At 43.3% G+C, this 22118-nt stretch overlaps 1 protein-coding gene across 1 annotated transcript in view; it reads left to right on the top strand.

The window, feature by feature from the left end:
- The window catches only part of si:dkey-103i16.6 (uncharacterized protein LOC557125 homolog), a 99383-nt gene extending 77265 nt beyond the window's left edge, over positions 1-22118 (top strand). Inside the window, exons 5-8 of the mRNA XM_039761631.1 lie at positions 12173-12273; positions 12514-12675; positions 21099-21339; positions 22019-22118. Coding sequence (XP_039617565.1) covers positions 12173-12273; positions 12514-12675; positions 21099-21302 — 467 coding nt within the window. The 3' untranslated portion in view covers positions 21303-21339; positions 22019-22118. The remainder of the gene's footprint in view (positions 1-12172; positions 12274-12513; positions 12676-21098; positions 21340-22018) is intronic.

Raw genomic sequence — 22118 nt, forward strand, 5'->3', positions numbered from 1 at the left:
AATGAAGTAATTAATTGCATAAATGTATGGAATTAATCGCATCTAACATTAAAGCATGTAATTATAATATTAGTACAGAAATCATGAAGTAAATGCACACTGAATCACAAAATTAATGTGGAATAAACACAAAAAATAAAAAAAAAAACAAAAAATAAAAAAATGAATGGCATACTTTAAACCATGACTTTAAACTTGAACTTCTAACAAAATGTGAGTTACTACTTGAGCAAGTACAACCTGAATTTGAATACCTTTCTAAAAGGCAAGTTTAAATGAAGGCTGTATTTGGATTCAGCGGGTTGGAAAATGGATGGATGGATGAAGAAGAAAACAAGGTCAATGTATTAATTCTCAAAATAGCAAAGCATATGAGATGCAGAAGTGTCAAAGTAAAAATTAAATGATTGAAAAGACTGTTGACTTTGAATGCACTGCTCTACACTGATGTAATTGTAATAATAAGTAAGTCTTAAATGGACATACATTACAACTTGTGTTAAAACTCTGCAAATACTATCTTCAATTGTTCACCAGCATAGACAACTTGATAATTATGCTCTACACAAGTGTTTTTCAACTGGTGTGCGATGGAATTAACACTGTAGTGCCCCTGGATCCTGACTTAAGAGAGACATGCTCCTCAGGTGGCTGAGACCTGTTTGAGGATGATGGGACTGCCTGGAGAAGCTGACATAAAAGCAGCTTTGTGATCACTGTTTTGCAGACAAGGGACATGGAGAACACTTTAGCAGCCAGGGGACGTGTCAGGGGGTCCATCTGCCTCCGTGTGTGTTCGCAAGCAACTCTTACAGAGCCGAGGACTAATGGGCATACAAGGTGCCTCTGACCCCAGATCAGTGGAGAAAGGCAGTGAGAGGACCGCCTGTATGAGTGGGCAAAGAGATGAAGCTGTCTGGGAAATGTGTTCAAAGTACTGTGTCTGCGAATAGCAATCTCCAAGCTGCTTTTTTGCTTCCCCCATCCCACCCTTTCAGATAGTTTAGCACGTCTAAGAGATTTAATGCTTTTTTGGTTGGTAGAATCATGGTGTGCCTTGGGATTTTTTTGGGTTACAAATGGTTAGGGATAACCTCCTCCTTGAACCGTCACCTTATCGTGGTGGAGGGGTTTGTGTGTCCCAATGATCCTAGGAGCTATGTTGTCCGGGGCTTTATGCCCCTGGTAGGGCCACCCAAGGCAAACTGGTCCTGGGTGAGGGATGAGACAAAGAGCGGTTCAATAAACCTCCAATGAAAATAAAACTGGACAACGTTTTCCCTTGCCCGACGCTGGTCACGGGCCCCTCTGGAGCCAGGCCTGGAGGTGGGGCTCGATGGCGCGCCTGGTGGCGGGCCTGCACCCATGGGGCTCGGCGGGCACAGCCCGAAGAGGTAACGTGGGTCCTCCTCTCCATAGGCTCACCACCTATGGGAGGGGCCAAGGAGGTTGGGTGCAATGTGAGTTGGGTGGTGGCGGCGGGACCTTGGCGGTCTGATCCTCGGCTACAGAAACTGGCTCTTGGGACGTGGAATGTCACCTCTCTGAAGGGAAGGAGCCTGAGCTAGTGCGAGGTGAGAGGTTCCGCTAGATATAGTCGGACTCACCTCGGCACACAGCTTGGACTCTGGAACCAATCTCCGTGAGAGGGGCTGGACTCTCTACCACTCTGGAGTTGCCCCCGGTGAGAGGCGCCGAGCAGGTGTGGGCATACTTATTGCCCCCACTGGAGCCTGTGCATTGGGGTTTACCCCGTGGGCGAGAGGGTGGCCTCCCTCCGCCTCGGGTGGGGAAGGGTCCTGACTGTTGTTTGTGCGTATGCGAACAGCAGTTTGGAGTATCCACCCTTTTGGAGTCTCTGGAGGGTTGCTAGAGGGCATACCTTCTGGGATTCCCTCGTTTTGCTGGGAGACTTCAATGCTCACGTGGGCAATGACAGTGAGACCTGGAAGGGCGTGATTGGGAGGAATGGCCCCGATCTGAACCCGAGCGGTGTTTTGTTATTGGACTTCTGTGCTCGCCACGGATTGTCCATAACGAACACCATGTTCAAGCATAAGGGTGTTCATATGTGCACTTGGCACCAGGACACCCTAGGCCTCAGGTCGATGATCGACTTTGTGGTCGTGTCGCCGGACTTGCGCCATATGTCTTGGACACTCGGGTGAAGAGAGGGGCGGAGCTGTCAACTGATCACCACCTGGTGGTGAGTTGGCTTCGATGGTGTGGGAAGATGCCGGTCAGACCTGGTAGGCCCAAACGTGTTGTGAGGGTCTGCTGGGAACGGCTGGCAGAGTCCCCTGTCAGAAGTAGCTTCAACTCCCACCTCCGCAGAACTTCAACCACGCCCCGAGGGAGGTGGGGACATTGAGTCGAATGGGCCATGTTCCGTGCCTCTATTGTTGAGGCGGCTGACCGGAGCTGTGGCCGCAAGGGGGTCGGTGCCTGTCGTGGCGGCAATCCCGAACCCGCTGGTGGACACCGCGGTGAGGGATGCCGTCAAGCTGAAGAAGGAGTCCTATAGGACTTTTTGTCCTGTGGGTCTCTGGAGGCAGCTGATAGGTACCGCAGGCCAAGCGAACGCGGCCGGTTGTTGCTGAGGCAAAACTCGGGCATGGGAGGAGTTTGAGAGGCCATGGAGAACGACTTGCGGACGGCTTCGAGGAGATTCTGGTCCAGGGGAGGGGGAAGCAGTGCAGTGTCAACACCGTATATGGTGGGGATGGCGCGCTGCTGACCTCACTTCGGGACGCTATGGGTCGGTGGGAGGAGTACTTCAAGACCTCCTCAATCCCACTAACATGCCTTCCAATGAGGAAGCAGAGCCTGGGGACTCTGAGGTGGGCTCTCCCATCTCTGGGACTGAAGTCACCGAGGTGGTCAAAAACTCCTTGGTGGCAGGGCCCTGGGGGTGGATGAGATACCGGAGTTCCTTAAGGCTCTGGATGTTGTAGGACTGTCTTGGTTGACACGCCTCTGCAACATCGCATGGACATCGGGACAGTGCCTCTGGATTGGCAGACCGGGGTGGTGGTCCCCCTCTTTAAAAAGGGGGACCGGAGGGTGTGTTCCAACTATAGAGGGATCACACTCCTCAGCCTCCCTGGAAAAGTCTATTCGGGGTTCTGGAGAGGAGGGTCCGCCGGATAGTGAACCTCGGATTCAGGAGGAACAGTGTGGTTTTCGCCCTGGTCGCGGAACAGTGGACCAGCTCTTCACCCTTAGCAGAGTCCTGGAGGGTGCATGGGAGTTTGCCCGACCGGTCTACATGTGTTTTGTGGACTTGGAAAAGGCATTCGACCGTGTCCCTCGGGAATCCTGTGGGGGTGCTCGGGAGTATGGGGTACCGGACCCCTGATAAGAGCTGTTCGGTCTCTGTACAACCGTGTCAGAGCTTGGTCCGCATTGCCGCAGTAAGTCGAGCCCGTTTCCAGTGAGAGTTGGACTCCGCCAGGGCTGCCCTTTGTCACCATTCTGTTCATAACTTTTATGGACAGAATTTCTAGGCGCAACCAGGGTGTTGAAGGGGTCGGTTTGGTGGACTCAGGATTGGGTCACTGCTTTTGCAGATGATGTTGTCCTGTTTGCTTCATCAGGCCGTGATCTTCAGCTCTCTCTGGATCGGTTCGCAGCTGAGTGTGAAGCGGCTGGGATGAGAATCAGCACCTCCAAATCCGAGAGCATGGTCCTCAGCCGGAAAAGGGTGGAGTGCCCTCTCAGGGTTGGGGGAGAGATCCTGCCCCAAGTGGAGGAGTTCAAGTATCTCGGGGTCTTGTTCACAGGTGAGGGAAGAATGGAGCGTGAGATCGACAGGCGGATCGGTGCGGCATCCGCAGTGATGCGGGCTCTGCATCGGTCTGTCGTGGTGAAAAAGGAGCTGAGCTGTAAGGCAAAGCTCTCAATTTACCAGTCAATCTACCTTCCTACCCTCACCTATGGTCATGAGCTATGGGTAGTGACCGAAAGAACGAGATCGCGAATACAAGCGGCTGAAATGAGTTTCCTCCGCAGGGTGTCTGGGCTTTCCCTTAAAGATAGGGTGAGAAGCTCAGTCATCCGGGAGGGGCTCAGAGTAGAGCCGCTGCTCCTCCGCATCGAGAGGAGTCAGATGAGGTGGCTCGGGCATCTGATCAGGATGCCTCCTGGACGCCTCCCTGGTGAGGTGTTCCGGGCACGTCCAACCGGGAGGAGGCCCCGGGAAGACCCAGGACACGCTGGAGGGACTATGTCTCCGGCTGGCCTGGGAACGCCTTTGGGATTCTCCCGAAGAGCTGGAAGAAGTGGCCGGGAGAGGGAAGTCTGGGCCTCTCTGCTTAAGCTGCTGCCCCCGCGACCCGACCTCGGATAAGCGGAAGAGAATGGATGGATGGATGGATGGTTAGGGATAATCTTTACACTTCTATTTCTTAGAATTTTATTGTCTTATTAGGGCAGACAATACTGTTAGCTACCTGTCAGATTGTTGAGTTTAATACAGAAGTACTGAAGCCAGGGGTATTGAATTAAAATTTAAAGAGGTCAGACAAATAAAGTTTTTTCCTATCATTGGTCCGAACTTCAAGTTTTAGATATGATTCCGATCCTTATATACTGTACGTAGTCACTGAATAAAAAAAAAACATAAACACGGTATAATTACCACAGCATTTATTTTCAATTTTCAGTAAGGACTATAAATATGTAGACCCTTTGAATTTATTTCACCTTGTTTTTGTATGGAATACAAATAACTGTCTTTAACGTAATATTAAAAATAAAAGTACGCCTAACACATTCTCATTTTAAGTAAAACAAATCAAACATCTGAATAAAACTAAAAAATGCAATCCTTTTAAATGGTCATGTCACAAATGTTTTTTTTATGTTGCCCCAAAATACATGCTTTCTTACTTGAACATTCATTTGCATGCAGCTGAGCTGTAATTGAATGTGGTGGATCTGTCATAATGGGCTCTCAGTTTGGTTATTTTACGTGTCCTCACTTCAGACTGCCACGGACATGTTTGCGCAAACAAGTTCTGTGTTTTCTCTCTCTTTTTTTTTATTTTTATTTTTTTTACTAAAGCCACAGTGTCAGAACAAATGAAACAAACTGGTTTTGAACTACCCACAGAAAGACTGAACATACTGTATGTATATTGCTTCATCTGTTCATCTTTGAAAGTTCAGTTTTCTGAAGCCATGCTCCTTGTTGTTCTTTTGTTTCTGCTAATTCCTTCTATGGCATTACCCAAGTACTAGAGACTTATTTTAGATTTAGTACCATTCAAAGATAATTTATTTAGCACTTACATGATATGACATTTATTTAATGATCTTACAAAAACATGAAATGGAAAGAAGAGAGCATAATTTTCACCTTCGCAACTTTTCTTCAGCATTTCATCAGGACTACCATAAGCCCCACACTCCCTTGCACCTATACCATTATTTATAAATCAAGAAAATGAACACCAGTGCTACTTACTGACATGTGGCCTATCGTTGTAAACCATGTAATATGAAATTTTAAACCTTTAAATGAAAATTCATAGCATTTTTAATGGTAGTATATACAGTAAATACAGTACTGGATATTTATGTAATTCTTTAGGTACATACTTAACTTTTTTGTATTATTGTTTTATTATTTAAAAAAAAAAAAAAAAAATGAAAACACCGTCCTGACCAAAGCACTGCCTGAGGGAGTGCTAATTCTGAATGTGACAACATTTTTGAATGCGTCAAATGACACATTAATCACAAAAATTAACATGTTAACTTTCCCAGGCCTTAGATGGATAGATAGATACTTTATTAATCCCAAGGGGAAATTCACATAATCCAGCAGCAGTATACTGATACAAAGAAACAATATTAAATTAAATAGTAATAAAAATGAAAAAAAAAAAAATGAAAAAAAATAAAATAAAATTAATGTTAGCATTTACTCCCCCGGGTGGAATTGAAGAGTCGCGTAGTGTGGGGGAGAAACGATCTCTTTATAGTCTGTCAGTGGATCAGGACAGTGACAAAAGTCTGTCACTGAAGCTACTCCTCTGTCTGGAGATGACACTGTTAAGTGGATGCAGTGGATTATTCATGATTGACAGGAGTAATATATAGGTCAAATCCTATTATAACAAATACAAAAGTAATGAAATTTTCAGAATAACGAATATTTTTTGTTAGCCCGAACAAATGCTCATACAACATCATGTTAAACGAATTTTGGTTTAATGAAATGTAAATTTCAGTATAACAAGATTTTTTTTGACCAAAAATGACCACTGAAGATGATAATGCAATGCAACAAGTACTTTCCATGCCGAGACTTAGGAACCCTGCAACAGGCTGTCTCAAAGAAAGAGACATTCTGTTGTGAAATTTACAGTCTCGGGTTGGCTCGGCGAGAGGGTAAGCGTGACTTCATGCAAGTGTAGCCAAATTCCGAGTCAGTGCTTCACCTAGTAAACGTGTGGGTAGATGTGGATAGATACTATACAATTTTAGTTTCATAGTGGTTTTTAATTTTTCTTTGAACTTACAAAAACAAGTGAGAAATGTCAGTTTATGCTGAAACAAAAATTAATGATCCTGGAAAAAGAGGATTCCAGAATGAAGAAAAGTGATGTGGCGAAAGCATTTGGAATCACAGCTCTAAGGTCTCATTTTCATATAAAATATTTTTGCAGTTTAAGCGGCGCTGTTTTTTTTATATATATATATATATATAAGTATTGTAAAGCATGGGTCACACAGTTGCGCAAGTGACAGGAAGCAGAGTTCAGGTTTTCAAGGAACATACAGGTACTTTATTGCCTTAGAGAGAAGGTAGATAAAGTCTCAAGACTTCATTCATTATAGGAGCCTTTAGAAACCGCAACAGGGGGGTATATATATATATAGATAGATATATCCTGGCTGCAAAATCGTTTCTTTTCACCAACAACAGCACTGATGTGCATACAAACGAGTCCAAGACAAGACTGAGGGTAAGGGGAAAAAGGGCAGGCTTTTAAAGGGGAAGACAGGAAGTGAGGTCATGGGAATCGACGCGTGTTCGTCACTCATTGGATCAGGCCCGGACGTGACATCAGGGGGCCGGCGCCTGTTGGTTCTGTCTCCATTGGTTCGGTCCCGGAAGTGATGTCACGAGAGCCAGGTGGAGTCTCCCAGGGATGGTCTACAGGGAAGTGAGAAAAAGAGTCAGTGCACTCTGCCACAGCCCGGCCTGTCTCAGAACTGCCATCACTCAAGCCCTTTAGCTGCCTCCCATGCGCACGTGTGTGACAAGGCCCCCCCCTTAGCCCAGACCCGTCGGGTCGGGCGACCCTAACCGAGAGGTCGTGAATCCGAGAAAGAGCATCAGCGTTGGCATGGAGAGCACCCCGACGATGAACGAGCGAAAACTTGTACGGCTGCAGGTCAAGAAACCACCGGGTGACCCGGGGATTCGACTCCTTGTGCAGGGCCATCCACTGTAGAGGCGCATGGTCCGTGACAAGAGTGAACTCCCGGCCCAACAGGTAGTACCTCAGCTGAGTAATCGCCCATTTAATCGCCAGAGCCTCCCTCTCCACCGCTGCATACCTGGTTTCCCGGTCCAACAGTTTCCGGCTTAGGAACATGATGGGGTGTTCCACACCATCGACGCTTTGGCTCAGCACGGCGCCCAGGCCTGTGTCCGAAGCGTCCGTCTGGAGGATAAAAGGCAAAGAAAAGTTAGGTGCCATCAAAATAGGTGCAGACGTAAGGGCCTGTTTCAAGTCACTAAATGCAGTGTCTGTGTTCTCAGTCCATACCACAATGTTCGGGGCCCTCTTCTTTGTTAAATCAGTCAAGGCGCCGCTCTCTCCGAAGCGGGGCACAAACCGGCGGTAGTACCCGCTAATCCGAAAGGCTTGGACCTGCCGCTTGGTTCACGGACGGGCCATTTCAAAATGGCATCAACTTTGGAGCACTGTGGCCTCACGGTACCCCGACCCACCAGGTAGCCTAAATATTTGGCTTCACTTAACCCAAAGAAGCATTTCTTGGGATTAATCCGGAGCCCGGCCTCACCAAGTGTTCGCAATACCGCTCGGACCTGCTGTAGGTGTTCTGTCCATGTGCTGGAATAGATGACCACGTCATCCAGGTAGGCAGCACTGTATGAGTTATGTGGCCGGAGCACTTTGTCCACCAGACGCTGGAAGGTTGCTGGCGCCCCGTGTAACCCAAATGGAAGAACACGATACTGCCAGTGTCCGCTAGGGGTACTAACGCGTTTTTCCTTTGCGGTGTCCGTTAAAGGAACCTGCCAGTACCCTTTGTCATGTCAAGTGTGGTCAAGTACCGAGCCTGTCCCAGCCTCTCGAGGAGGTCGTCCACTCGAGGCATAGGATAAGCATCGAATTGGGAGACTTGATTAAGCCGACGGAAGTCATTGCAAAACCTCCAACTCCCGTCAGGCTTACTGACGAGCACAATTGGGCTGGACCAGGGACTATAACTTTCCTCAATCACACCTAGCTCCAGCATGCGCTTGATCTCAAGCTCCACTTCAGCCCTTTTGCCTCGGGAAGACGATACGGGCGTTCTCGGACAACAACCCCGGGCTCTGTCACAATGTTGTGCTCAACCAGAGAGGTCCTTCCAGGGGTTCGCTGACTACCTCCCGGACGGTCCGGATAACTGTTTCCAGCTCCTGCCGTTGTCTGGGACTTAAGTCCGTACCGAAGTTAAGGCGGTGTGTGTGAGCGAAGAGTGAGCGGGGCTGGCCGGAGGAGGGATCGGGGTCCCTGTCCTTCCACGGTTTCAGCAAGTTCACATGATAAACCCGCTCCTTTGGCCGACGATTGGGTTGACTCACCAAATAGTCCACCAGCCCCTTCCTCTCCTTAACTTCGTAGGGGCCTTGCCAATGGGCAAGCAGCTTAGAGTGGGAGGTAGGCACTAGGACCATGACCCGATCTCCCGGTTGGAACTCCCGGGCCTGTGCTGCTTGTGCTTCTTCCATGTGACTTTTAAGGAGAGGCCGAATCTTTCCCAATCTATCGCGTAACTGCGCGATATACTCTAATATATTTGTAGAGGGAAGAGCCTCTTCTTCCCACCCTTCTTTTAGAATGTCTAATATGCCCCGAGGTTGTCGCCCATACAGTAATTCAAAAGGGGAGAACCCGTGGAGGCTTGTGGGACTTCCGATAAGCAAAAGGACGAGGGGGAGGAGCTGATCCCAGTTCCTTCCATCCTCGCTGACCACCTTACGCAGCATTTGCTTGAGAGTCTGATTAAACCTCTCTACTAACCCGTCGGTTTGAGGATGATACACCGCGGTCTTTAAATGCTTTATTTTCAGCAACTTGGCAGTCTCCTTGAACGTCTCCGAGGTGAAAGGTGTCCCCTGGTCTGTCAAGACTTCTTTGGGAACACCCACACGAAAAGACCCTAGTAATTCCCGTGCGATAGCTTTGGATGTAGCTGAGCAACGGAACAGCTTCAGGGTATCGTGTAGCATAATCCACGAGGACTAAAATGTACTTGTGTCCTCGGGCTGAGGGCTCTAAGGGTCCAACCAAATCGACCCCGATTCTTTGGAAGGGAACATCAATCAGGGGTATAGGGACAAGAGGAGCACGGTCCCTCCTGGGAATTTGTCGCAGTTGACACTCCGGGCAGGAAGCGCAAAAGCGACGAACCTCCTCATTGACTCCCGGCCAGTAGAAACGGAGCTTGATCCGCTCCAGAGTTTTTTCGGTGCCCAAGTGGCCACCTAGGAGGTGGGCGTGTGCTAGCTCGCAGACCTGCCGCCGGAAGGTACGCGGAACTAGCAGCAGCTTTCTCTCCTGCCCATCATGCATTGCTACACGATAAAGAAGGTCGTTGTCTAATACAAAGTAAGGGCCCTGTGGTATAGACTGATTAGTGCGTTGGCCATTTACAAGGACCACTGCATTTTTTGCAAATTTCAGGGAGTCGTCATTCCATTGCTCCCTTCTGAAAGAAGCCGGCGTCTCTTTAAATTGAAACCGCAATACAGAGAGAGGGTCAGCGTCGACCTCAAGGGGCGTGGCCTCCTCCCGTTCCGTCTCGGCTTCAGTGGATGACGTACCAGCACGCGACGGCCCGAGGGTAACCACGTCACTCAGGGAAGCCGCCGCTCTCTCTGCCGGCTGATTACACGGCGTGGAGGCAACTTGAGACGGCTCGTGCCCGTCTATAACAAGGCTCAAAGTATTCCCGGGAGTGGTATGTGTCTCACTGCTTTTAATTTCAGGCCAGTTCGCCCCAGTATCACCGGTGTGGAGGATCAGGAAGGATTGCCACAGTTAATTTCGGACTGATCCCCCGTAACTGATGACACACGTGGCGGCCTTGTACCAGCGGGTTTCCCCGTGGACACAGGTTATACCGACCTTATAAAATTTAACCACTGTCGCGGTAGCACAAAACGGCGAGCAACAATGGTAGTGTTGCTGCCGGTGTCTAACAGAGCAGACGTTTTGTACCCGTTGACGATCACCACGCCTGTGTGTGGAACCGCCAACGGGTTTATCAGAGCACACCAACCCCTCCTCCCCCTCCACCTGCATTCCGCCTCATTCCCAAGCGGTTTGGCGCCACGACCCCGGGACGCCGCACAAGCTCTGGGTTGTACAGGGGAGGCTAGGTGTTGGGACATACCCGTTGAGTTCGCTAGAGGACGGTTCAGCTCCCCCAGATTGCGAGGCCGTCCTTTGTTTCTCCACGAGCTCTATGAGCTCTGCCATATTTATAAATTCCCTACCCCAGACCGGCTGGGTGAAACCACGGGGTAGTGTGTCCAGAAGCAGGTAGCAAGCCACCTGCTCTATGACTTGGGAGGGCTTAAGTTTCTGTGGCCGCAGCCACTGCCCTACTTTTTCCCATAGGGACCAGGCTTGCTGTGGGGTTGGCCGCTCTGGGTCAAACCTCCAGTTTTCAGGTTACTCACCTGCCAGTCTGGGGCACCCCTAGGTGGAAATCGGGGCTCTGGCTTCACAGGGAGGCCGGCACTCTCCTCCGAGAGAGCACAAAGAGCCCTCTTCGCCTCCCCCTCCGGCAGCGCACGCCTGTGAGCCCCTCCCAACACTCCCTGGCCTGTCTAGTTTGCCTATATGAGCATGCCGGGAGCAGAGCCTGTACCGGCCACTCAAACACGGGCCACCCTCCCCGCCTGAAAACTCGGCCCCGGTACGATCCCACCTGGACGTTTTTCAGGTCCTGTCCCCTTCTCTTCCAGGACTTCTCCATCCTGCCGACTACGCCAATGTCACAAAACTGAGACATACTCGAAGAAGTTTTGGGGCAGCCACCCGTATATTTGGTATCCTGGCTGCAAAATCGTTTCTTTTCACCAACAACAGCACTGATGTGCATACAAACGAGTCCAAGACAAGACTGAGGGTAAGGGGAAAAAGGGCAGGCTTTTAAAGGGGATGACAGGAAGTGAGGTCATGGGAATCGGGCACGTGTTCGTCACTCATTGGATCAGGCCCGACGTGACATCAGGGGCGGCGTCTGTTGGTTCTGTCTCCATTGGTTCGGTCCCGAAGTGATGTCACGAGAGCCAGGTGGAGTCTCCCAGGGATGGTCTACAGGGAAGTGAGAAAAAGAGTCAGTGCACTCTGCCACAGCCCGGCCTGTCTCAGAACTGCCATCACTCAAGCCCTTTAGCTGCCTCCCATGCGCACGTGTGTGACAATAGAGATATATATATATATATATATATATCTCTATCTATCTATCTATATATATATATATATATATATATATATATCCATCTCTATCTCTATCTCTATCTCTATCTCTATCTCTATCTCTATATATATATATATATATATATATATATATATATATATATATATATATATATATATATATATATATAATATATCTATCTATATATATCGATCGATATATATATAGATAGATAGATATCTATCTATCTATCTATCTATCTATCTATCTCTCGCTGGAAGTTTCCTTGAAAAAGCCTTTCTGTCTAGAATAATTTCTCAAGTCATTTGGGAAGTGAATATCTAATGGAAACCTAATGAATTGCTATCTTTGTTTAGTGTGATTTAAAATGGTTAATAATTTCAAGAGATGTTAACATTTAGCTAAATTGTAAACACAGCCATCTTAGTATCATTAAAGTTAATTTGTACTTTCCTTTTTCTGTCTTTAGTTGCTGGAATTCCACCCGAAAAGTTGGTTGAGGCACACGGAACATTCTCCACTGCCTCCTGCCACTTGTGTTACACAATGTATCCAGCTAAGGAAGCAAAGGCAAGCCCAAATATATATATCTTGTACTTTTGAATTTCTTTCAAGTTGCATATTGCTACAATTAATATTTTATTTTGGACTGGTGCATTTATCTAGTAAGTATTCCTTACCATTGTTTACCCACTTTTTTACATTTAGAGCACAGATGAGTTTAAGTGACTATAGAATACTGCTTGTTTGTTTTTGTAAGAAGCATGCTATTAGATCATCAACAATGATAATATTCTGTCTCATGTTTAGAAAGAAATAATGAGTGGAAAGATCCCGAGATGTAAAATATGCCTTGGAACAGTCAAACCTGATGTTGTATTTTTTGGTGAAGAGCTCCCAGAAAGATTTTTCCTGCACTCTAAGGATTTTGCAAAAGCAGACCTGCTGATTGTAATGGGAACATCACTTCAGGTACAGTGAAACGGCAATGATTAGGTTATAGTATATATTATGTACTTTTCTCTTGTTTATAAAGAAGATTCTTGAAAATTTGACTCTGAAGTAGGTTATGCTACCCAGATGAACTGGCTAAAAGAGAAAGAAAACCACAAAAGCTTTTGGTCTTCTTATTTGCAGAATTCATACATCTTGTTTCCTGTTGCTTCTTACAACAGTATTTGGTTATTCTGGAAGTCAGAGTTATCTACTTTGGGTGTAAATGTTTGATGAAGGCTAGTAAACCTGTTTCATGAGCCATAGCAATGCAGCTTTTAGTTGCACAGGATCCAAAATCTCCCTCATGTTAGAGATCCTCTAGTTAATTGTTGAATAAAAGGACAATGACATTGTTATATTCTAACTCAACTGTTTAACTAACGGATGTGTGAAACAAAGACTTATTACAAGGGTATACAAAATTTCCTACAGGTGAATGTGCTGTTAGGGTCTACTTTTTACGTTCCCAGGGTATTATTTTGTGCATTCAAAGCTCTGTGGTTGTAGTCTGTTGAAATTTTATTAATTTTATTGCAGTCCATCCATCCATTTTGCAATCATTCCATACAAATCGATCAATTTTTACAAAAAGTAGGATTGAGAACAAATTGACCCCCACCCTTGAGAGAGAGAGAGAGAGCAAGGCCAATGGAGTAAAACTTAAGGCTTGTAAACAGTGTAGAAAGCATTTTAAGATGGAGAATCTTTTATCAGTGGCACCTCTGCAAGAGAACCACCTCTTTCAACCTTCGCAAACATAGGCAGTTTTTAATATCTGGAAAAAATTTGGGATTAACTTGCTTAGAGATCTTTATATAGACAACGTCTTTGCATCCTATGAACAATTACAATCTAAATTTAACATTCCAGCTACACATTTCTTTCACTATCTTCAAATTAGGAACTTTGTTAAACACAACCTGCCTGATTTTCCTCATCTTGCACCCTCGTCCATGTTGGAAAAAATATTGCTCAATTTCAAGGACTCAGACACCATCTCTGCAATATATAAAATTATTTTACAGTCCCTCCCTTTCAAAGATCCAAGAGGACACTGGGAAAAAGATCTCTCAATTAATATATCAGAAAAGGAGTGGAAAATAGCAATGTAGAGATAAGCCAATAGAGATGAATGGGGAAGAAAAAGAAATGCAGGAATAATTGCTTCCTCTGTACTTTAAGAGATTATTCTAAAATATTACTGATTAGATCCTGCCATGTTTTGAAAAAAATCTGAGTTAGGATTCTTCCAGTTTAGCAAAATAAGTCTGTGGGTTAAGAGGGATTGTGAGACCAAGGCTGGGTAATTAAAAATTTTGGCAAAACATGTGACCCAGTGAGGCTGAGACTTGATTGCAGCATTCACAGGTTGGATCTTGCCCTGGAAACATTTTGGAGAGTTTTAGTCGAGACAGATGTGCTCAATATATAATTTTGAGTTGAATAATTGTATGATTTGCGTATATGGAGCTTGAGTGAATTCTCTACATTGCTATTTTCCACTCCTTTTCTGATATATTAATTGAGAGATCTTTTTCCCAGTGTCCTCTTGGATCTTTGAAAGGGAGGGACTGTAAAATAATTTTATATATTGCAGAGATGGTGTCTGAGTCCTTGAAATTGAGCAATATTTTTTCCAACATGGACGAGGGTGCAAGATGAGGAAAATCAGGCAGGTTGTGTTTAACAAAGTTCCTAATTTGAAGATAGTGAAAGAAATGTGTAGCTGGAATGTTAAATTTAGATTGTAATTGTTCATAGGATGCAAAGACGTTGTCTATATAAAGATCTCTAAGCAAGTTAATCCCAAATTTTTTCCAGATATTAAAAACTGCCTATGTTTGCGAAGGTTGAAAGAGGTGGTTCTCTTGCAGAGGTGCCACTGATAAAAGATTCTCCATCTTAAAATGCTTTCTACACTGTGAAGCACAATTGGGTTATTAGTATACTGCCGATAACTTGCATTTATTGGGGCACAGAGCAGGGAATATAAAGAAGTACTGCAGGATTTTAGTTCTATTGCGGACCAGGCCTGTGTATGTTCATCTATTTGTGTCCAGGTTTTTATAGCTTGTATGTTTGCTGCCCAGTAATAAAACTGGAAGTTCGGTAGAGCCATGCCACCTTCTGCCTTTTGCCTTTGTAGGGTCGCTCTTTGAATACGTAGATGTTTTGAGTTCCAAATAAATAAGGTTATTGTTTAATGTAATTGCTTAAAAAAATATTTATTTATGTATATTGGAATGTTTTGAGATCTTTTGAAATTCTGTAAGTGCTGTTAAGACTGCAGGCACATAATTTTGTGGGTCTGATATATACAGTACCATATCATCTGCATAGAGAGAAATTCTGCTCCAGCCCCTCTCTGATAATCCCCATTTATCTGATTAGCATTTCGACAGTGTATTGCCAGTGGTTCAATGGCGATTGCAAACAGCAGTGGTGACAAGGGGCATCCTTGTCTGGTACCACGTTCTAGTTTAAAGTAGTCTGAACAAATGTTGTTGATACAAATTGAAGCTTCTGGATTGGTATACAGTAGTTTGATCCATGCACAAATGTTCGGGCCAAACCCAAATTTCTTTAATGTAGTAAAAAGGTATTTCCATTCAATCATGTCAAATGCTTTTTCTGCATCCAATGAAAATAATATTTCTGGGGTGTTTGACTTAGTTGGTGAGTGTATTACATTAAGTAGGCGTCGCAGATTTCAAGATAAGTGTCGACGCTTGATAAATCCAGTTTGATCTTGTGATATTACCGAAGGGAGCACTTTCTCCATCCTTCTAGCTATGATTTTTGAGAGTATTTTAACGTCATTATTCAAAAGTGAAATTGGTCTGTATGATGCACATTGTAATAAGTCCTTTATTTTTTTTTTTAGGAAAAACTGTGATTAATGCTTGGCGAAAAGTTTGAGGAAGAGTTTGATTGTCTGTGGCTTCTGTAAATGTTGCTAATAGGAGGGGAGCTAGCTGAGCAGAGGATTTCTTATAAAATTCTACAGGGTAACCATCAGGGCCTGCTGCTTTCCCGCCTTGAAGTGACTTTATAACATCTAGTAATTCTGATAATGCTAAAGGTTTATCAAGTTCCTCAGCACTAAAAGTATCTATTTGTGGCATCTGTAATGTAACCAGAAATGCATTAGATTGTGTGTTGTCTTTTTTTAAACTCAGTAGAATACAATGGAACCTCGGTTCACGACCATAATTCATTCCAAACCTCTGGTTGTAAACCGATTTGTTCGTGAACCGAAGCAATTTCCCCCATAGGATTGTATGTAAATACAATTAATCCGTTCCAGACCGTACAAACTGTATGTAAATATATTTTTTAAAGATTTTTAAACACAAATATAGTTAATTACACCATAGAATGCACAGTGTAATAGTAAACTAATGTAAAAACATTGAATAACACTGACACAAACACCCAGGCTCCCTGCTCAGCTGCACGCGCAGGCTCGCTCTCTCTCAGCAGCAGGCGCCCTCTCTCTCTCTCTCTCAGCAGCACGCACCCTCTCTCTCAGCAGCACGCGGGCCCACGCTGTATAAAACCTTTTTTTAATGAGTTTTAAGCACGGGGGAAAAAAAGGAACATTTGAAAAATCTGTAATTTAATAAACCAATTTAAATTATTGTAACGGGCTTAATGTCTAGTTATGTATAAAGAAATAATCAATTCTTGAGTAGCAATGATGTACTGGTGAGTAGAAAGAATATGTTCTTGAGTTTGGGTTTAAAAACCTCCAGGGGTCTGATAAGTTGTGATCAGTTATAAACTTTGTAATTATCTTTGCAGTGTTAGATGTCATCACCCCCTGTGATAGAAGTCCAATCTAAGAGTGGATTTAAAACACAATTAAAGTCCCCAGCCATTATAATTTTGAGTGTTCACATTGGGAATGGATGCAAATAAATTTTGTATAAATTCCCTCTCATCGACTTTAGGTGCATAAACATTTATCAATGTCATTTTACAGTTAGATAAGTTACCAGTGACCATCACATACAGTGCATCCGGAAAGTGTTCACAGCGCATCACTTTTTCCACATTTTGTTATGTTACAGCCTTATTTGAAAATGGATTAAATTCATTTTTTTCCTCAGAATTCTACACACAACACCCCATAATGGCAATGTGAAAAAAGTTTACTTGTGGTTTTTGCAAATTTATTAAAAATAAAAAACTGAGAAATCACATGTACATAAGTATTCACTGTATCTCCCTTCAGGATCCAATACTACATCTGATGCTACAAATGGTACTGTTCTATGTATGAGGATTCCCACACCTCTAGTTTTCTTTGCAAAGCTAGAATGGAACATTTGGCCAGTCCAGTCCTTTTGCAGCCGGAACTGATCCTTACTTAGTAAGTGGGTTTCCTGTAAAAAATACTATTTTAGCATTTAAACCTGTTAGATGAGAGAGTACTTTCTTTCTCTTTAACATTCCAGATCACAAAGTTAACTGTCCCATCATGGAGACATTGATTCTTAATTTTTGCTGTCATTTCACAGTCTTAACTGGAAGTGAGACAGCTTTAACTTTAATTTCCTATTTCCCCAAGAGTTATTGCCATGCAGCCTATTGTTACGTTGGTAGTTTATAATTATAAAGATTAAAAGGATAGATTAGATATAGATATAGCCTGCTCTCTTTCTCTCTCCCCCCACCCTCCCATTTTGCCTCCACGCATGAGGCTGGTCCCCACTTCGCACAGTCCCGGTCCTCTGACATACCCAGAGACAGAGCATGTCCAAAGCAAAACAAGCCCCCACGCAGCAGCGTTTTAGGATTAAAAAAATAGAGATATCTATTGCCAATATAATCTAAATACTATATGCCTAAAATATACATTAACAAACTATGAACTTAAAATATATATAATCTTCAGCAATCTTAATATATTAAGATAATAAACCCGGGGAATGGTGTTAGAAAGTGGTCCAAAATAAGCATAGTGAGTCTTAATGCAATAATAACAATAAACCAAAGGTATGATGTTAAACAGTATCCTTTAGGGTAGAGAAAAAAATAAATAAAATAACGAAAAAAAATAGGATTAAGCACAAACGTTTATAACTGTAATTAAAACATAAACAGACAGCATCCGAGTAATAAAGAGGATATATAATGATGATAACCCGTATCTTAACAAATAGATCAGACAGTAGGTTATTTATCCTTGCCATGTCATGATAGGCTACGACTTACTATTGTGTTTCAGAATAGTGTCGGGATCAGCTTTCTTAATTCCTTTTCTGCTTCTTCCTTGCTGGTGAAGACATAAAATTGACCATGCAATTTCACTTTCAGTTTGGCAGGATACAAGAGGCTGTATTTGATATTGGCTTGCTGTAACCGCTGTTTGATGTTGTAGAAGGCTGCACGTTTAGTAGCTGTTGCTGGAGAGAAATCAGGGAAGATACGAATGTGGTTATTTTCATATATAATCTCTTGCTTGTGTCTGAGGAGTGCCATCACCTCTAGCTTAAATAATAATCTCTCGAAGCGAATAATAAAAGATCTAGGTCTAACGGTATTTGATCCATGTATGCGATATGCTGCTGCTATCTCAGAATCTGCTTTAAAGTCCTCTCCAGTTATTTTAGAAAATAGTTTGGCTGCGAATTTAACTGGGTTTGGACTTTCTCGATTCTCAGGTAGACCTAAGGTTGTAGTCTTCCGTTATCCTACCTGTGCCTGTAGTCCGACAGAACAACTGTCCAGTACTACATAAATAATAAACTACGCAGTAAAGAATTAGAGAGCAGATGTGAATGTCCAAATGCCTAGCACTATAAACAGAAATGTTCAATTACATGTGACATGTATGATGTACTTGCAGCTTGCAATCACTGCATGGTGGCCATCCTCTGATCTTATTTACAGTCAGCCAGACAAGACATGGCTCTTCAAGGTTTCAGTGCTAATGGAAAGTATGCATTCTGTGTAATACTATGTGACTGAGTTTTCACTTTGGTTTCCATTCTTTACAAAGAACTAGGTGATGTTTTTGTGATGAGGGAAGTTTGCCATTTTGAAATGTTGCACTTATTTTGTTACTAGCAAAATACCCGCACTTCGCAGCGGAGAAGAAGTGTGTTGAAGTTATGAAAAAGACAAGGAAACATTTTAAAAATAATGTAACATTTACTTTCTATTCGTTTGCATAAGCACAGTCCTTCAACAGCAATTATTTAAAGTTAGCTCAGACCAGGCACTTAAAAGTTTCTCTCGCACTTTTGCTGAGTTTGTGCTAAACACTATTCAATCTTTGACCATCTCATCTTCATTTGCATAGGTCCTTCACCACAGTCCTTCACCAGCAAGTTTAACTCCATTACAACAATTTTAACTCCGTTACAAAGTGATCAAAAGTCTTGTTTATAACCCGCGTCTTCTCATTAAACTTGTATCTCACGAATATCGTATTCGACGTAGGCATGACAAACGGCAGTGGCAGCGTGTCTCTAAACTTAATTTAAACTTACGGTTTACACCGTGCTTTGTTTCCGCAGTAACTGCACTTATGAATATGCTTGTATGAGTCATTCGCTTCATATTCTTTTGTTGCCTTCTCAATTGTGTAATGCATTTGTGACCATCTCATCTTCGTTTGCATAAGCACAGTCCCTCACCCGCGAATATTTAGGGGCATCGTGGCTATTGGATTGCTGCTGACAGACGGCCTTATATGGGCAGGCACTCAATTACGTGGGAGGTGTGACCATGAGGGACGCAACTCCGCCTCACACAGTGACCGAGCTACAGGGTATGGCCGTATATATGTACATAAGTAGGTTCCAGTTGTGACCGTTGCGTGTAGAATTTCGAAATGAAACCTGCTTAACTTTTGTTAGTAATCTGTAAGGAATGAGCCTGCCAAATTTCAGCCTTCTACCTACACGGGAAGTTGGAGAATTAGTGATGAGTGAGTCGGTCAGTAAGGGCTTTGCCTTTTATTAGTATAGATTACTTCTCTTTTTTGGACAAACTCAGTGTACCTTTTGTTTCGCACTATGTTTTGATCACCATACAGGTTTGAGCAGGTTTGTGGCAGCTCAAATTTAATGTAAATACATGGAAAGTATTACTTGTAGGAAGTACAAATGTAAAATTTGTATACACCATGGGAGGTCAGAAACTTGAAAGTTCACTTCACCAGAAGGGCGTAGTAGTCACAGTGAACTCATCACTGTCTACATTCAGTCCGAGTACAGAGGAGATCAAGAAGGCTAATAGGACATTTGCATATTGTGATAGTAACATCTAAGATTATGCTTACGTTTTATAATGCACTGGTGAGGCCTCATCTGGAGTTTAGGTCTTCATACTATGAAAAAGGACATGGCAGCACTAGAAAAAAGTCTAGGGTAGAGCAACTAGGCTGATTCCCAGACTAAGAGGTATGAGATCTGAGGAGAGAGACAAATGGATAAACCTTTTCAGCTTTATCAGAGACTGAGAGGGGACATCATTGACATTTTTAAAAGTATGAAAGGAATTAATTAGTAGTGTGGATCCCAGTTGTTTAAAATAAATTCAACATCAAAAACACAGAGATATGGTTGGAAACTTCAGAGCAGATTTTGCATAAATGTTACGTGGTTTGTCTTCATACAAAGAACATTGATACATGACATAAATTATCAAGTGGTGTGGTGGAGAGGAAGACTTCAGCCACTTTCAAATGTCAACTTGAATTGATTTTGGAGAATTCAGGTGAATAGGATGGATGAGATTTTTGGGCTGAAAGGCCTGTTCTCATTACAATTTTTCTAATGTTGTAATAGGTATAAATGTACTGTTTACCAGCTCAGGCTTGAGAATATTCAAAGTTTGGGTTGAGGTGCCCCTTTCCCTGTTTGCAGAGTTCTCGGTTGCAAGCAAAATTGTCCAAGAGGGTGGCCAATGGCACTGTGCACTGCCCAAGACTCCTGGTGCTTTATGGTGGCTTACACCCAATGCAAATATCTTATGTATTCTGTAATAAGTGAAACTGCAGAGTCCATGAAGGTGGCTGATGCTAAAGAAAGGTTTCTTTTTTGAGATTTAAACCCAGCCAAAAAACTAGTTTATGAGCTAGCTCGCTTCAAAGAGTGACAACCTACACTTCAGCATGTTAATATTCATGAAAATGTCTAAATACAGTATTTCGTATCTGTGCATTATTTTATTTGGCAGGTAACTGGTACCACAATCATTTGATTTCTAGAAAAGTAAAGCAAAGCATAAAATAAGCAAAAATGATTAGTCCCTGCAGTAGTGCCATTTGCTGTGAGTCTTTGATAGTTAAAAAGCTAGGGGCTTTTTACTTTACACAAGCACAGTCGGTTTGTTTGGTGCTCTACAGACTTGTAATATCCATCTGTAACTCCTTTAATTCACAGATTGAACCCTTTGGCAGCATAATAAACACAGTCCGACCTACTGTGCCTCGCTTATTGTTAAATAAAGACCATGTAGGCCCCTTCAAGAGAGAGGCTTTGAAGAAAACGGATGTGGTTGAACTCGGGGACTTGACAGAAAGTGTCAAAAAGTTGGTTTCCATGCTGGGATGGCATGATGAATTGAAGGAACTGATGGAGAACTAAGGGCTGCTAAGACTTCTGAAGTCTGTTCTAAAAAAAAGTAAGCAAATATGTAGATACATTATCAGCTCCAGCGGTAGGTGACCAAAACCACCAGCAAGTGAAATAAACATTTAAAAAACTAGCTGGTTATAAATGACAGTATTTTAACACAGTAACATACAAATCTTTAGTAAAAATTGTAATTTTTGCCAAACATAAATGATTGTTGGAAAACTTGGGGCAATTTTATTAATTTCTTGTTTAAGGAAGCAATTACAAAAACATTGAAAGATTGAATTTTCCTCAACAGACTTAAAATATATTTGCAATAATTCAATACTTGATCCAGACATAATTTAGGTTCTTTTTAAGAAGGAATTATTTTTCAAATATCTAAAATGGTAGAATTGCATTGTTGGTTCAGATTGATCATGCGAGTAGTCCACGTAGGGTAAGGGGGTCTACTGTATCCTTGACTGGTGAGCACTTCAGGGAAAACTGCAGTGGTCTCACTTGGGACAAGGAATCACTTGACAGATTTTATGTTCAGGCTTACTGTATACTTAGTGCTGAAGGCCTCCGTGTGTCAGCAATTAAGAAAAGGAACTGCCTGCTAATGCTGCACCAAACAAGGGTGAATTGTAACATATAAACATAGTATCTCACACAGGTTCATGAAATGGTGCTCAAATGATCCATCTGCAAATCACCACATATAACCTTTGTGTTTCCTCTAGGTTCATGGGAGATGGCCTGCAGCTGTGCTTTAAATCATTTTACATTTTTTGTGATATTCGGAAGACTATTTTATATCTGCCTGTTTGAAGTGTTCTGTAA

The sequence above is a fragment of the Polypterus senegalus genome, chromosome 8 (assembly GCF_016835505.1).
Source record: "Polypterus senegalus isolate Bchr_013 chromosome 8, ASM1683550v1, whole genome shotgun sequence".
NCBI classification, from domain to species: Eukaryota; Metazoa; Chordata; class Cladistia; order Polypteriformes; family Polypteridae; genus Polypterus; species Polypterus senegalus.